Genomic DNA, 17,329 nt, shown 5'->3' with positions numbered 1-17,329 from the left:
TTTTTTGAGACTTTGCAGGCACACGGTGGTGGCTGTGTGCCCATAAATTTGATTTACAAGAACAGGTGGTGGTCATGGTTCACTGAGCCCCTCTTAGCCCCCACATCCTTACCTTCCACTAAAAATGAGAGTAAGGGGCACCTGGGTGGCTCAGCAGGTTAAAGCCTCTGCCTTTAGCTCAGGTCATGATCCCAGGGTCCTAGGATCGAGGCCCGCATCGGGCTCTCTGCTCAGCAGGGAGCCTGCTTCCTCTCTCTGCCTGCCTCTCTGCCTACTTGTGATCTGTCAAGTAAACAAATAAAAAATCTTTTTAAAAAATGAGAGTAAAATCGACAGCATGCCAACAGGCTCTGTAAAGATTTCACACATATCGGGAAAGGTACTAACAAAAAGAAACAACAAAACTTTTCATGTCCACCTCCATCTCCTACTCACCCATCTCCTCTCATAAGGACCAAGCGTGACTGTTCCACCACTGAGCCCAAGGCTTAATAGGCAAGCGTTTCTAGGAGAGGCAACACATTAACGCCCCATCCCAATAAGTGTAAACTATTCACATTCAATCCCAACCTCCAAGTAGATCATTTCAGCACTGGGGGGGCAAATGCAGGAGGTAGCAGAGAAACACCCCCAGGGAAGAGATGCCCGTGGAAAAGGCTCAGTGGGTAGAGAGACACGCTACTGGAGCCCTTGGGGCTTACTCTTTAGAAAGCGGAGGCAGACATTAAAAGGAATAAATAAATGAGTCGTCCAGCAGGTTTTAAGGTGTTGAGCGCCGTGGAGAAAGACGAAGTAGAGCAGAGTAAGGGACACTGGCAGTGCTGGGTGGAGTGAGGCTGTAGGATGAAACAAGGTGGTCCAGGGAGGGCTCATTAGGAAGATGCCATCTAAAGCAGAGACCAGAGATGAGCCAACGAACCAGGCAGATGTCTGTGACAGTTTGCCAAGCCAAGGAAACCACCAATGCAAAGGCCCTGGGGCAGACGGTGTTAAGAATATTGTAGGAGGAGCAAGGAGGCCAGCATTCGGAGTGGCGATGTGAGGCAGAAGAATCACGGGATGATGTTAGAGACAGTACTGGTGGACCAGAAGAGGGGAGGCCGAAGGAGAGTTCACACTGGAGGAGTGACAGGATCTGAGTTACATCAAAAAGAATTGCTCTGGCTAGCCAGTGGAGAACAGATCTCCAGGAGCAAAAGTAGAAGCAGGGAGAACACTCGGGAGGCAGGGGCAACATTGCAGGTGAGAGATGATGGCGACTGCCCAGCAAGTAGCCAAGAGGTGGTGAAAAGTGGCCACGTTCGGCATATATTCTGAAGAGAGAGCTCACCAAATTGTGTGAAGAACTGGATGCTGGGTGTGAAGGAAGGGGAAAAGTCAAGGGTGATTCCACACTCTTTGGCCTGAAGCAGCTGGAAAAATCCTGTTGGCTGTTATGTGAGAGGGGACGACTACAGGAGAAGGTAGTGTGGGGGGGTTAGTCAGGAGGTCGGCATTGGGAGGGTAAGATAGACACATTGATTAGACTTTCCAAGTAGAGATGGACAAGGTGACAGTCTGAATTCCAAGTCTGGAATTCAGGAGAGAGGAGCCGGCTGAAATTTGGAATCATGAGCACATGCATGATGTTTTAAAGGCATGAGTCAAATGCATTTTTTAAAGTGAGAAAAAATAAAGGTCAGCCAGAAGCCAGAAGAAGCTCTCTCTCTCGCTGTTGCTCTCTCTCTCACACACACAAAATGGATGCTATCGGATTTCTTTCTTATGCTAAAGACAAGCACTAGAACTCCCAAGTGAATAAGCTTGCTCACGTCATGAAGTCAAATTATTATTAGAGCACGTTCCTAAGGGGCTCACCAGGCACAGGTGACAATGCAGACCATAATTTGAACAAATTAACTCATGTAATCGACATAGCACGTTGCCACAAGTTAGAATGAAACTTGAAGACCTGGAAAATACAGAGCCGAAGAAAGGTCCGGGAGAAGTGGCAGAGGAAGCGAATGAATAGAATAAGTCAATAAATCTGTGACATTTGACTCAGAGGAAACCACTCCTCCCAGCTGCCCTTGAGTGTTTCAAGGCCCAAGAAGGGATGGGAATCCTAAGATTGTGCCCAGGTGTTTCCAGGCTTCTACTGCTTCCTGTCCCCCCTCCTTGAAATTTACTAGTCATTCTAGAGTTGATCTTCTGCCATGCTACCATGTTTAAATCCAAATCCAGAGTAAATCCAAATCGCCGTGTGGGAAAGGAAGCTCATTAACAGGATGTTAATAATAATATTATGTTGTTATTATTATTATTATATTATGTTAATAATAATAAATTCATTTATTTGGCCAAGAGGCTGGGCCACGGGTACTCTGTTTCACCCTGGGTTTCTTGAATGGCTGCCTACCTTATTCCCAGAGACCGAAGAGCTATTTGGGAACCATCAGGGTTCATTTACTATCAGGGTGTAAGCTCCCCTCTTCGGAATTCTTCTGAGGGACTCTTTGCCCCTTCCCAAATTCCAGTTTCAAACAGAAACACTGACAATACCTCTGTAAGCTATTTTTCCCCACACTCCACTGTAATTGAGCCTTTCCTTGGAGTCCTACCTCCACTGGACATTAGGCCCCTGAAGATGTGGGCTGCCCTCGTGCTGTTGACCACTGTCTCCGGTCCCTAACAGAATGCTTAGCACATGGTAGGTTCTCGAGAAGACTTGACTGAAGGCCAAGAAAATAGAAGTGATGCTAATCCCGCGTCCACTCAAGTGAAGACCTCTTGGAAAGTCAGCGGCATCACTCTCCTCCGCCAACCCAAGTTTTCCTCACACCCTAGATGTTTCCAAATAAGTTGAAGTAGCCAACCACGGGTGACTTAATTCGGTGTGTCACAGCATACCAAAAGGGTGATTGAGGTTTTCAGCTGTGGATAGCAGAGCCTCAAAGAGTTCATTAGTTTCACCACATATGACCAGTCCGTGTGCACCAGAGACGAGAGGGTGGCACGAGGAAAGCCAAAAGTTGAGATACTGTCACAGTGATGTTGAGTGACAATCACACTTTTTCATTGCAAACTTGGGGACTGCTACACAAGCCAAACTGATCTCTTTTCCACTTCTGGGCTTCTTAACAATTTCAGTTGCGGAAATGTGCTCCTTTTCGGTCATATTAACTGTCCTTGTCTGTCACATTTCCTGCAGCATCCCCTCGTCCAATGTTGAGTTGAAGTTTTCGTTGCTCATTCTCTGCGTTCTTTGGCATTACCTCATGGTTTCCTGATTCGTGAGAGAAGTCAGCGTCAGAAGTGGGGTTTTGCCGAGCTATTTTCTTGTCCATTCCAGCCCAGAGCTCTATAAACAAAGGCAGGGTTATCACATGTTCCTGAGGGCTGCCTGGGAAAAGCAGGGGCTGTGGTTATCAAAATTGGAACCTTTATGAAATAGGCTTTTGTCTCCGTTTTTGTTGCATTCAATCAGATCAACAAGTGTTGGCTAAGTGTTGAGCGTGGTTTCCTGTGGGATTGTGTAAGGCCCTTGCAGGACAATAAACGTTTTGGGGGCACTGAGTAATGTAGCCATTTCTGATCCGGCAGCCGGGAAAATGTGAGACAATTTGCTGCTGCTGGAAGGAGGGCAGCTGGGGCTTGTGTTCGTGCGAGAGTGGATTAACCGCGAGGCGGTGGACCCCCGGCGGCGGATCGAGCCAAAATGGTGCGTTGCGGCCGTAGTTGGCCCCATCATGTCATATCCTCCAGGCAAATAGGTTCAGAATGATGAATATGAGATTGCTGGGGCTTCTCTGGGGACTTTGGGTGAGACCATCTAATTTGGGGGCCTGTTGCGGTTTTACTGTCCATTCCTTCCCCGGCTCAAAAACGTCGTTCAGGGAAGCTGTCAGGCTGTGTGTCCCTCGTCTGTGCGTTTCCTCTGCTGCTTTTCTCTGTCCTCTTCTTCAGGCATGGCCTTTTGTGACTTTGCATATTGGCTTCCTAACTGTTTCCCAAAAGACGGAGAAATGTTAGTCCTACCCTCTTTTATTTACTTGTGTTTTTATGGTGTTACTTTAACTGCAAATATTTGTTCTCAGGCTCCTGAAGGCTTCCAACGTCTGGGGTTTGGGGGGAGGATTTTAGATGGAGGTGGAAAGATGCGGGAGGCGAAGCTTTTAGTTACAGCCACAGCCAGAAAATGTTGAAAGTTCCTGTGCACCAGGATAATTTCACTGGATTTAAGAAGTAGCGCAAGTGGGGGCACCTGGGTGGCTCAGTGGGTTAAAGCCTCTGCCTTCGGCTCAGGTCATGATCTCAGGGTCCTGGGATCGAGCCCCGCATCAGGCTCTCTGCTCTCAGGGAGCCTGCTTCCTCCTCTCTCTTTGCCTGCCTCTCTGCCTACTTGTGATCTCTGTCTGTCGAATAAATAAAATCTTAAAAAAAAAAAAAAAGAAGAAGAAGAAGTAGCACAAGTGGATTGTGGTCTAGGTCAGGACTTTCCAAACTCTCACGGGCACACGAGGCTCCTGGGGATCTCACTAAAATGCAGGTTCTGGTGCACCGGGCCTCGGGCGGGAACTGGGCAGCTGCATTTCTCCCAAACTCCCAGGCCCGGCTGATACCGCCGGTCCGTGGACCACCCCTGCAGTCACATCCACGTATTGATTTGTGAGAAACCCAGTGTCCCAAAACCCCAGTCTGTAAGGGGCTGGTTCACCTTGAACCTAAGGTAAGTCGTCCCAGGATTGAAAGCTTGTAACAGACAGATACTTGTATCTGTAACTTGTATCTTTAACAGTGCAGATACATGCAGAGGAGAGAGCGCACGGGAAGTGTTCCTGCCTCTGATGCTCTCCCATCCCTAGGGCCCGGGGAACAGGGATAAGGACAGAGATTTTATCACCAAAGATCATTTCATTCTCTTCAGTTTTTAACCTTTCCTATGGTCTTTTTTTTTTTTTTTAAACTTTGCCTAGGAGTGATGGGGGAAGGAGTACAGAATTTGGGAGTATCAGCTAGCGTGCTAGGCGGTGTACTGCCATTTTCTCTTGACTCCTCCTAACTCTTCCACATGGTTACCGTTTTACTCCCTTTATGGATAGGGAAGTAACATGCCAGGTTGCACAGAGACGGAGCAGGGATTTGAACCCACGGGCTGGTTGCTTCTGCCCACACCAGCCGGTATACTCTAAGCAGGGCTGCGTGTTACTAATTCAGCATAAGGGATCAGGACATGGCTTTATCACCTTTTGCCTTTTTCCTAACCACCCCATAAGGTGACTGAATTAGGACATACCCTATAGGATGGGTGGATGGGTGGGGGTTTGGCCTACCCGGTCACAGAGTAAACGAATGCATATTTTCCAGGTGCTTTTTAAAGCGCCTGGCATAATGCAAGCCCTTCTTAAATGTTAGCTAAGATGATTATTGCTATAATCACTCATATTCTGCAACATCCAGTGTTGATGTCCTCCCTTCCATAATGTCTTTCTTGATTATCTTTTTTTTTTTCTTGATTATCTTAAGAAGAAGAAACAACTTTCCTTCCTTGGGTCTTTCAGGGCAACGAGAACATGGACTCCACTCTAGCATTCTAGTTGTTTCTTCCCCCCTTTTCTTTTTCAATCATGGTTCAGTGCCCACGGTGTGCCCAGAACTTTGACATAAGCTTTCTCAATCAAGTGCCTTGAGAGAACTGTGACTCATCTTCTCTTCTGCGTCAGAAAACTGAAGCTTAGCACAGGGAAGGGGCTCGGTCAGGGTGACACTATCCATGAATGACAGCTCTGTAATGAGGTCCAGCATGCCGTGGGCTCAAAATTCTGAACTCCTCACTCTCCTGACAACATTTCCTGGTAAATGCTAAATAACTACAGGAATTCTAGGTCATGTTAACTTAGTGTTCACCTCTTACCTATGTTATGGGTGGCGGGATGGTTGCAGGCTTCCTTAGAGAAAATACTATATTGGTTTCTGCCAGTTTTTTTGGTTATACTTTTTTGTTTTTACGTCCCCTGCACTTGAATCTCTTTCTAGTTTCACGTACCTATGGAAATAGGCAGCCCAGGCTATTTGGTAAGCAAATTGATGTGTCTATTCCGTGTAGTTGGTAATATGAGACCCCAGCCAAATTCTGCTGGCTCTTCTATGGAAATACATTTCTGGCTAATACTAACTAGCTTCAGGATCTCATTTCATTTTGAAACTGTTTTTTAACCTTCTCGACTGAACATATATTATTAAATATGGGCAGGCAGAGTTAAATTTGTTAGCCGTCACGCAGGCATTTGAATCAACAGGGGTACCTGAGCAGGTCGACTTATGTCCTAATACAGGGAGGAAATATTGCATTTCTAAAAATTAGTCACCACTGATAATCTCGTTCTATATCGAGGGAGACCACAGAGATGCCTCCATTTTCAAATTTGGGCTAATGTAGGAGAAGAGGTCAATACAAGGAAGGGATAGAAGCAAATAGAAGTAGAAAGGCAGATCCCGACTAGAACAGGAGCCAGGCACTGCCCTAGAAGAAACTGATCTGGATGAGACCAAAGCGTGAGTCATCAAAACAGGATTCTTCAAGTTCATTAGGAAGTTCCGGGGGCCAACTGAGGGAGTAGAGCATTGAAGGTTTGCAAAGACACGTGGCCCTATGTGTGTGTTACATAAGAACAACAAATTACAGACCTATCTTCACAGAGCATGAGCTCATGTTTGTGAAAATAGATACTTATATATTTGGAAAAATCCAGAGGTATAGTCACCAAAATGTTAACAGTTTTTTTTTTTTCTTTTGCTTGCTGGTAGTTCTTAATTTTGTAGAATAAACACATATCATATCTGATTTTAGAAAGGAAAGCCAAAAAAATTCACAAAAGGCAGGGCTTTGGAGTTAACAATTTTGTCGAAATTTGAGAAATTATATAGCATCTAATGCAATAATATGAAAGAAGCTCGAGGACTTGGTACCTTCCTTTCTAGCCATTGTTCTTCCCTTCAATATACAGAAGCAATCTTGTGAATTTCATTTGTCAATTGCTTCTGTGATTCACCATATTAATCTTTTAGATAAAATTCCCTCCCCAAAATCTTTAATGTAATGAATGTAAAAGTTCTATAAATAGTAAAGTGTGCGTAAGGTCATGCAGTCCTGGGAAAGGCTTCTTAATACCTGAGACTTTGGGATTTTGCTTTTTTAAAACAGTGTTTTTAATGTTACAAGTTCATTCAGTATCTGAAGAAGTTTTGAAAAGTAAACGCTCTTTTTTTTTTTTAAGTAAAAATTTTGTGTTGAGCTAACCAGATCTATTTAACTAGCATTCTGCTTTAAGGAGTCATGTTTTAGCTGTGGCTCTAAAAGACATTTGACAAAAGTTTTCACAGTTTTCTTTGTATGCTTTGTTAGTAAAATTGTAGAACACAGGAATGTAAAAGCCAAAATGTCTTAAAACTATGCCCAGTGTGGTATGGCTCCCCAAAAGGGTCATGTGCCCCCCCCAAAAAACTAGACCTTCCAAAGTTTCACTAAGTCTTCAAGGAAATTCTCTTCCAGACATAGACTTTGGGTGTAGAAAATCATCTTATCTTAACTTAATAGCGTTAACAGATCCCCATCTTTGAGTTCGGGGGCCAAGAAACCAGCGACCACGGCATAGAACACCCACTGTGCTCAAAAGAAACTCATTCTATTTTCCCAAAGGAATTAGACTCCCCTTCCCCGATAAAACACTATTCAAAATAAAAAGTAACCAATGGATAAGATTTGTAACAGAGAAGATTTCCATTACTTCTGCCTTTAAATCAAAAGATGCCCTTGGAGAACATTTGAGGGATTCATAGATAACCACGTCGTCTGTATAAATAATGAACATAGGCTGATTTTCTTGATTCCCATTTCTAGAGTGGTGTGATCTATGTTAGGAGAGCAGCTGGCTGGACCTGACCATGGTTTATTCGTTGTGTTTCCTTTCCTTCCCACTTCCCTGTCATAGTGGGCCCATTATGCTCGGGGCCATGGAGAAGTGGCCTTTAGTGATTGGACAGGTTCATTTGGCAAACCCTCCCTCCATCGCACAGAGCAATACCTATGTGGGTGCTTCCTGATGGAGAGTGATAAATAGGATGCAAATATTTTCTCTGTAATGCATGATCCTGGCATAGCCAGAGGGAATATGAGTGCCTCAGAGCAGCAAGGTTTTGCTTAGAGCTCAGGAGTTGGAAACTAAGGACCCACAAGCGCACCCCAGCTGATCGATCAAATGCAAGGTGAGTAAAGTTAGTGACATTCAGATTATCAGTAAACAAAGAAAGATAGAAATTATTGAACATCTCACTGTTGGTACACGTGTGATTCCACAAAGCAAAGAACATAAGAAAGTTTATCTCTTGTGGCCTACTACTTAACATTACTTTTTTTTTTTTAACGTTCCTTTTCATTAGCAGACCTGATTTCGGACGGAGGGTTGAAGGAACAGTCTTAGTAGAACCAGAAAACTAATGGATTTTTTTTTCTAGAAATACCTTAAGCTTTAATGCTTTCCATGGCTTTGGAAGAAAAAGCAAGAATGTTTTTAGTTTGTAAGGTACCAATGTTGTTTAGTTCTTTGAGATCGATTTTGATGGCATTTTTAAATGTTTTGTTCTCAGAAATATTGAAAAGTAGACCCATCTCCTTTATGTTAAAGATCTGATCGTGATAAGGAACTGTGGGTATTGCTTACAATGATATAAGAGTCTCCCAGGGGTCTGGATGATCTTGTCAAACAGCCAGCCACAGTAATAGAGAGAAATTTGTTGATCAGTCACTTCGGATAATGGTGAGCTGCCTGGAGTTCAAATATTTCAAAGTTTGATCATATTCAGTTTGATTCAACAAATCCCTACAGAATCCTTAAGGAATAAGCAGAATTTTGATAAGGTGTTCCGGAAAGGAGCTCAAAGATGGTGAATTTATGATCCAGAGTGGGAGGTGAGTGAAACGGAAAAAACGTTGCAAATAAATCAACATATTTATAAAAGCCAGGGCCAAGGCAGTAGGAATGAAGTTATGTGTTTTTAAGAGTCTGCTGAGTTAAAATTTCTTCTCTAATCCTAAACCTAATTTGTAAAAATTATATTATTTATATTATTCCTGGATGAGAAGCAGTTGACTAAACATTCTGAAGGCTAAAAGAGAATGTAGTGAGGTGAAAACACTCATTTTCATTATTTTATTTTACTTAGGACGACAATATGGATACAAAATCCATTCTAGAAGAACTTCTTCTCAAAAGGTCACAGCAAAAAAAGAAAATGTCGCCAAGTAATTACAAAGAGAGGCTTTTTGTTCTAACCAAAACAAATCTCTCCTACTATGAATATGACAAAATGGTGAGACCCTGCTTATTCCATTGTTTTTCTACTATTTATTTTTCTTGAGTGTCCACAAAGGGCTTAATTTTAATGAAACAATGTCAGGTTTCTTAGCTCAGGCAATAAAGATCAACTTGCCTTCGCTTATCACATTGTCTTTTCTTAACCAAGACCTGATTAGTTCAAGATAAAGGGTTTTAAAATATTGGCTAACTTTACTAAGGCAAATTGTAACTTTAGAACACTGGTCCTCAACTTGAAATTTTTAAAGATGCCTTCTGGAGTTAAATGTTGATTTTCCATAGATTAAACACACCACAGGTGATGGAAATACGTTTCAAGGTTATTAAACAAAATTAAGTGCTGCTTCTAGCCTTGCTTTGGGGGGAGTATATGGGTTTGTGCCCACACTCGGAAACATATCCTGTTGCCATTGGATTTTGACTCTGATGGAATAATTGGAAGAATTCTCAGTTACCCATCCCATCTCTCAATCTCCCTCCCAGGATAACCTTCACTTTATGCTTTTCTTTGTGTCCCGCTGTGTATTACATGAGGCATCTTATATTTTGGTTTTTAATTCAGAAAAGAGGCAGCAGAAAAGGATCAATTGAGATTAAGAAAATCAGGTGTGTGGAGAAAGTAAATCTTGAGGAGCAGACCCCCGCGGAGAGACAATACCCCTTTCAGGTAAGGGGAGGAACAATGTTCTATTACAAATTCCACATATTGGCAATAACGAAAGATGTTGCAAAATGACAAGGACGATGACCAGACTTGGAACATCCCCAGATGGTAGTTGTGCACTTTGCTAAGATTTGATCTACCGATCTGCTTTCCCTAGAGGGAGAGAAAGAAAGGGGAGCAAGTAAGCCACAGTGGCATGACTTGCCTTGGGGTCCCACAGTCTTTCATATGAAAGGTTGCTGAGCATTTCCAAGGGGCTCCAAGGTACCAGGCACACCAGAAGGAATCAAACGCCATCCTCATCCCCAAGGCATTTGCAGATCGTTATAATGCAGTGGGGGTGTGAAGGTGAGTTGAGATGAAGGGATGCCGAGGAGCCTTGGTTCTTCGGGGAAAGGAAAGCTTCACACCTCACTCTCCTATTGGAAGAAAGCAGGGGGGTTTCTTGGAAGATGCTTCAAATTCATATCACAGAAGCATGGGAGGCTCAAAAGACCACAGGCTTCGGAGGCACCTAGAGCTCCTAACCTCACAGCTTGCACTGCTGGTACCATAGGCAACGCACTCAACTCTCTATCCAAGTCTGTTTCTTCATTCGCCAAGTGGGCATAGTCATCCATATTTCATAGAGCCGAGACAGGGTTAGATCTGAAATTGTCTAGGAAAGAGCCCAGAAATTAGCAGATATTTCATAAAGGGTCTGTACCATCTACCCACAAAAACTGAATGAATGAACTAGATAGAGAAGGATGTGGGGAAGACATTAAAATGTTCTGACGTTTAAATAAGCATCTTAAAGAACAGGCGATGATTTCTTTTTTTTTTAAAGATTTTATTTATTTATTTGACAGAGAGAGATCACAAGTAGACGGAGAGGCAGGCAGAGAGAGAGAGAGAGAGAGGGAAGCAGGCACCCTGCTGAGCAGAGAGCCCGATGCGGGACTCGATCCCAGGACCCTGAGATCATGACCTGAGCCGAAGGCAGCGGCTTAATCCACTGAGCCACCCAGGCGCCCCCAGGCGATGATTTCTGCTGGCAATTCCTGGCAATTCATTCCAAGAGAATGAAGTAACAGGAAGACCTCTTTTTACTCAATAAAAGCATGAACTATATAATGCTCAGAATATATGCAAATTGCCAACGATGGCTTGGCAGAAGTAAAAGACATTTCATCCCTGAAGGTATTTTTTTTTATTTTTTTATTTATTTTTTTTAAGATTTAATTTATTTATTTGACAGAGATCACAAGTAGGCGGAGAGGCAGGCACAGAGAGAGAGGAGGAAGCAGGCTCCCCGCTGAGCAGAGAGCCCGATGTCAGAGAGCCCGATGTGGGGCTCGATCCCAGGACTCTGGGATCATGACCTCAGCTGAAGGCAGAGGCTTTAACCCACTGAGCCACCCAGGCGCCCCTTCCTGAAGGTATTTTTTAAGGATAGAGCAGTTAAATATTTTCCAATGGGCTGTGAAGAGAGTCAGGCACTGAGTCGGTAGACCATTCCTAAGACCGCTATAATATCTAACATTTTAGACTTCTGTAATTCTCCACGGTCCTCAACGTTCCCTGATGTCAGATGCATCATTGCTGTGATTTTCCCAAGTGTAGAAGTGTCTGGGATAAAACAAATTGAGGGGTGGAGGATAAAAAATAACTAGATTTTTTTTCATCTAATTCCAGAGTGAATGCATATTTTATAAGCAAACTCAACTTTTCTTTGGGATACCAGAAAATTTGCAGTTGCCCCGGAATGAACCATGGAGGCAATTGTATCTAAATGCCCCCAATCTTTCCTTTTCCAGATTGTCTATAAAGATGGGCTTCTCTATGTCTATGCATCAAACGAAGAGAGCAGAAGTCAGTGGCTGAAAGCGTTACAAAAAGGTAATTTTTAAAAAGTCATAAAAGGGAGTTCTCCGTGGAGTTCTGATGAGGCTTGGTGGAGGAGAGATAGGGCAGTGAAAGGACCCACAGCCAGGAGAGAACCTGCTGATTCTCCCACGAACCTCGGAGAAACTGCCAGGCTCATTTTGCATTCTCATTGTTATGCGGACGAGCCTGTGGCTCGGGTTCCCTTTCCTGCCCTTCCCCGGGGCTGGCTGTCGTGCCCTCCCCGAAGGCAGCTCGGCAGGCAGCTCAGAGGAAGCCAGACCTCCTGCTCCCCACCCACAGGGCTGCCCTTTCCCCGGGGCAAAGTCTACCTTCTCTGAGGCTGTGTGGCTACCGTACTTCGGCTGTTCACAGAAAGTTCTATAGAAGTACTACGGACGTACCATCTGCCAACTGCTATGCCAAGTACTTCGTAAAGCATTTCCTCGAGTAATCTTCTTGATGACTCCACGGAACGTCATCGTACTCTCCCTTTTCCAGACAAGTGAACTTAAAGAGACATGGCCAGGGTCACATACATAATAATGGAGAACCCCCAATTCGACTACCCCAACCCGGCTTTTTAACCGGTACAGTATCAATGCTAGGCAAAACTGGGGGATTCATTTTTTTTTAAAGATTTTATTTACTTATTTGACAGAGAGGGAGAGAGACAGGGAGAGAGCGAACACAAACGGAGGAGTGGGAGAGGGAGAAGCAGGCTTCCTGCTGAGCAAGGAGCCCACACAGGGCTCCATCCCAGGACCCTGGGTTCATGACCTGAGCTGAAGGCTTAATGACTGAGCCACCCAGGTGCCCCAGAACTAGGGGATTTAATGGAGCTTTTGCTCAGGGATTCTCAGGCTGCTTTGGTGATAGGCTGCGGTAGAAGAGAGAACGTTTTTGGCTATTTGGCGCTATGATGTTTCTCCCAGTGATATTCTTTTTTTTTTTAAGATTTTATTTATTTATTTGACAGAGATTACAAGTAGGCAGAGAAGCAGGCAGAGAGAGAGAAGGAAGCAGGTTCCCCTGCTGAGCAGAGAGCCCGATGTGGGGCTCAATCCCAGGACCCTGAGACCATGACCTGAGCTGAAGGCAGAGGCTTTAACCCACTGAGCCACCCAGGCGCCCCTCCTGGTGATATTCTTGTCTGGCAGACAGGTGATAATGTGAGGACAGCATATAACCTGAATGCATGACTCTACTGGCGGAATTTCAGATATCGAGCCCCGAGACCGGGTGAGGTTTTGTTTTCTTTGAGTCTCAGGTTAGGGTTCTTTCTCAGTTTTTCTTCACACATAGAGCTTCGTTTTCCCTCTCCTTGAAAGGGTTTAGCAACCTCTCCTGTAGGATAGTCCAGTGGTCCAGGGAGGTCCAGAAGCCTCCCTCTCCCTGCTCCCAGCTTGCTGAACTGAGAAGGGCATCCGTCTTAGCGACAGACACATCCTCCACGCCCTGCTTTGCTGTGTCCCCTAATGAAACCATCTCGAGTCTCTAGATCTCAGGTTCCCAACCCTATGAAATGGGAGGTCACGTCGCTTTTTTTCCTCGAGGGATCATGAGCCACAAATGAATAAAACTCACATATATACTGAAGGGTCCAACACACAAATGTGAGTCCCGGTGGCTAGAGTGGGGCCTCCTAGACGAGCCCTAAGATGCTGCTCTGGGGGGACTTCCCGGGAGCGGTTGCGGCGTCGACCCGCCCAGTGTGCAGCTGTGAGGCAGGCCTCAGGGTCTTTCTGCAACCATGTGTGGCAGGCCGGTTTGGGCGGCCCTGGAGAGCTCAGGTAAAGGCGAATGGAGCATAAAGGAGAGTGGAGAGAGAGAAGCAAAAGGGAATCTCTTAGTCCCTGGTAAAACTTCAGAAAGACCTTATCACGAGGGCTGCTGCGTGCAGAAGCCGTGTGTATCCGTTAACAATGCTTGGGGACGCAGGTAAAAAGACACCAAGCAGCTGTTGGAACAAAGGCACGTCTGTTCCTCTCACACCGTTCACAAGTCCGGAGGTAAACGGTCCCGGGCTGGGGCAGCAGCTCGGGCAAGTCAGTAGGGACCCAGGCTCCCCCTAGTTTTCTGCTCTGCTACCCTCAGAGGCTCTTGGGAAGGCTCTGAGCTTTTCCAGAAGCGTCCCCTGCAAACTCCTGCAGGTGTTTACTGGCTAGATCTGTGTCTCGTGGCCATCTCCATATGTAAGGGGGCCTGGAAGACAGTATCTGGTTTTCCAGCCTTTCTGCTGGACGAGAGCGGGAGAGGAGGTGGGTGAGACGGGCTTGAAGGAAACAAGAGAAGAGGATGGCATCAGCCGTCCGGCCGGCCAACCAACCTGCCTCCCCAGGAAAACAAAGAAGTTTCCTCACAGAAATCCTCTCCCCTGTGAAGTCTTTTTGTCTGCTAGTTAGTTTGGGCATTATAAACTCAGGTGGCATTGGAGACAAGGCATTTTGCAGAAGGTGACCTATAACCAGGAGTTTTGGGCTGACTGAGTGGGGACTGGGGCGTGTCAGCCACCGTGGTTCTGAATTCAGCTGAGCAGATGTGGAAAAAGCGTGTCCTTCTTTCCAAAGATGAAAACCGAAGGGGATGCTACAGGGAAGCTGGCATCTGGTCATTGGATTATAATAGAAGAATCTTGGGGCTGAGTCTCAGATATGCTGCTTAACTAGAGGTTTATGAACTTGAGCAAGTTAAACCACCTCTCTGCACCTCGGGTCCTCTTATTGTCATGATTAAATGGCTGGAGTGTCGCCATGTGGACTTCTGGACTTGATTGGAAAAGAAATAGTTATCCAGGAAACAAAATCGATGTAGTAGGAAATAACAGGAATCCTGGCATGCGGGAAGCAGGAGCTTGGAGAGCTGGAAGGCAAGTGTCGTGCCCAAGGAATCGCAATGACCATTTGGTCAATGGTCAATGGTGGTCAATGACCACCAGTTCCTAGTCAGAAACTAGCATTTTATAATTTTAACTCCTTTGGCTTTTTGGGATTTCTGCAATAATTTCCCTTTAGTTCCCATTAATATTTAGTGAAGTTTTTTTTTTTTTTAATACCAGTGCTTTCAGCTAGGCTGAGCTGAGCTAACCTAAGGGAACGATAACACTGAAAGCCCACTGTTCGTTGAACACGTGCTCTGAGCCAAACACAGAGCTGGCTGCTTTACATACATTATGGTTTGGAAATGATCCGATGACCCAGAAAAGCACTTAGGATTCCAAACACTTCCTTGAATCGGGGTTGGAAAGGAGGAACAGAACTCTCCTGGGATTAAAATAAGGAAGGTTTAAAATGAATATAAAATCAAGAGGAAAAGAATTGAAGTCACACATAGAATCAGCCCTCCCCACCTAGAGACTCTCCTTGAACTGTTCTCTACTAAGATCTTGCTGGTTGGGGCGCCTGGGTGGCTCAGTGGGTTAAGCCTCTGCCCTCAGCTCAGGTCATGATCTCAGAGTCCTGGGGTTGAGCCCCATATCAGGCTCTCTGCTCAGCAGGGAGCCTGCTTCCTCCTCTCTCTCTGCTTGCCTCTCCGACTACTTGTGATCTCTGTCTGTCAAATAAATAAATAAAATTTAAAAAAAAAAAAGATCTTGTAGGTTTCTCTGCTGTGTTTTGAGAGATGCTCATTTGGTGTAGAAACAGTATTCTACTCCAGTATTAGAACTTCATTTCTTTGGGGACACCTGGGTAGCACAGTTGGTTGAGTGTCTGACTCTTGGTTTTGGCTCAGGTCGTGGTCTCAGAGTCATGGGATCGAGCTCTATATCAGGCTCCGTACTTGGCAGAGTCTGCTTGTGATTCTCTCTCCCTCTCCCTCTGCCCCACCCATGCCCTGCCTCTCTAAAGTGCCTGAATAAATCTTTAAAAAATAACAGCATATTTGAAAAAAAAAAAAGAATTTCATTTCTTTAGATTAAACATTGCCCTGTTCTCATTATTTTTTAAAATATGCACCTATTCCTAGAAATGTAGCCACACAAACGCTCCATTCCTTAGTGTAAACAAGTCAAAGTCACAAGAGACAAAGCAGAGATGAGGGACAGTTCCAGATCAAGGGAAACTATTGTTTCCAGACAGTTCCAGATCAAGAGAAACCATTGTGATTCTGGATTGGATCCCCAATCAGAAACAGTGAATGATTATAAAGGGTATATTACTGGAACAGTTGGGAAAATTTTGACTATAAAATATTCAACAGTAGTGTTGTATCAGTGTCAAAGTTCTTGAATTTGATAACTGTATCATGGTTATGTAACAGACTGTCCCTACTAACAGAAGTTAAATGCTGATATATTTATCGGTGATGTTATTTAGGTCATGATATCCGCAACTTACTTTCAAATGGTTAACAAAATGTAGTAATAATTTCAAAAATTTTAATAGTAATAGTATGTATGTACAGAGAGAAAGAGAAAAGCAAATATGGTAAATAGTTAAAAATTGGTGAGTCTGGGTGAAGGGTAACCGACATTCATTGTACTATCCTTGAAACTCATCTGTGCCTTTAAAATATTACAAAATGAGGAGCTGAGGGAAGCACATGTTCATTAGAACCTTCTCTTCTTGCTGAGATCTAGGCCTATCCTTCAGCCCCTTGAACCCCATGTGCCCTAACCCACTTGTTTCCTTTACAGATGTATTTCTAAAACCCTAGATCACCAAGTTAATCTGCATATACACTTTCTAGTGTTGTTGTTGGGTTTTTTTTTTTTTTGTAAGACTGATAGAAATTCTCATGTGTTGTTCTCACTCTATACCTGGGTAGACTTTTAAGCAAATTTTTGGCTTATGAACTTCGGAGTGAAAGACTTATATCCTTGGGGAGCCATTTGCTCTTACCCTGGTTGCTGGCAAAATAAGGTTTTCATTGTTCTGTGATAACAGCCCTTACTGAATGTGTTTCTTCTCTTGGGCCAACATTTGCTCATGCTGTATTTTCTTCCTGCCTGTTCCCCAGAGATAAGGGGCAACCCTCACTTGCTGATCAAGTACCATAGTGGGTTCTTCGTGGACGGAAAGTTCCTGTGTTGCCAACAGAGTTGCAAAGCAGCCCCAGGATGTACCCTCTGGGAAGCATGTAAGGTGAACCCCCCCCCCCAGTGGGTGGGACCCTGGGAGGACGGGGCCCCGTGAGGCAAACCTGCCAAATTCCAGAACAACTCACCAGCTTGGGAAAACAAGATGTGCCACATTGGTTGACATCATATAAACCCAGCCTCAAAAAATGCTATTGGGCAGATGAAGTCTATTCCAGGGTCAACTGAGTCATGTTCATTGAAATGATAACAATATTAACATTTGCTGTTCTTTTTCATTTCATGAGAAATTTTTTTAGTTGGAATCATGAATCGAGCAAGGAGCTGTTTATTTCCTCCCATAATTCTTTCTGGTTTAAGATAAACTCCCAGTGGGTAGAATATGGTGAACATATCACCATGGTTCAT

General features: G+C 44.4%; 1 protein-coding gene across 4 annotated transcripts in view; it reads left to right on the top strand.

Moving 5' to 3' along the window:
- The first annotated feature begins 3,563 nt into the window (after positions 1–3,563).
- Positions 3,564–17,329, top strand: part of BMX (BMX non-receptor tyrosine kinase) — a 49,808-nt gene continuing 36,042 nt past the window's right edge. For 3 of the 4 annotated variants that reach the window (XM_047715587.1, XM_047715585.1, XM_047715584.1), the window contains exons 1-5: positions 3,564–3,700; positions 9,202–9,348; positions 9,916–10,020; positions 11,817–11,898; positions 16,843–16,962. In XM_047715587.1, coding sequence (XP_047571543.1) covers positions 3,698–3,700; positions 9,202–9,348; positions 9,916–10,020; positions 11,817–11,898; positions 16,843–16,962 — 457 coding nt within the window. In that variant the 5' untranslated portion in view covers positions 3,564–3,697. Of the gene's footprint in view, positions 3,701–8,152; positions 8,245–9,201; positions 9,349–9,915; positions 10,021–11,816; positions 11,899–16,842; positions 16,963–17,329 lie in introns of those variants that run through there. The other variant, XM_047715586.1, reaches the window with a different exon arrangement.

Source organism: Lutra lutra, chromosome X, assembly GCF_902655055.1.
Source record: "Lutra lutra chromosome X, mLutLut1.2, whole genome shotgun sequence".
Classification (NCBI taxonomy): domain Eukaryota; kingdom Metazoa; phylum Chordata; class Mammalia; order Carnivora; family Mustelidae; genus Lutra; species Lutra lutra.
The sequence above is the reverse complement of the archived record's forward strand: the minus strand, read 5'-3'. Positions and strand labels throughout refer to the sequence as shown.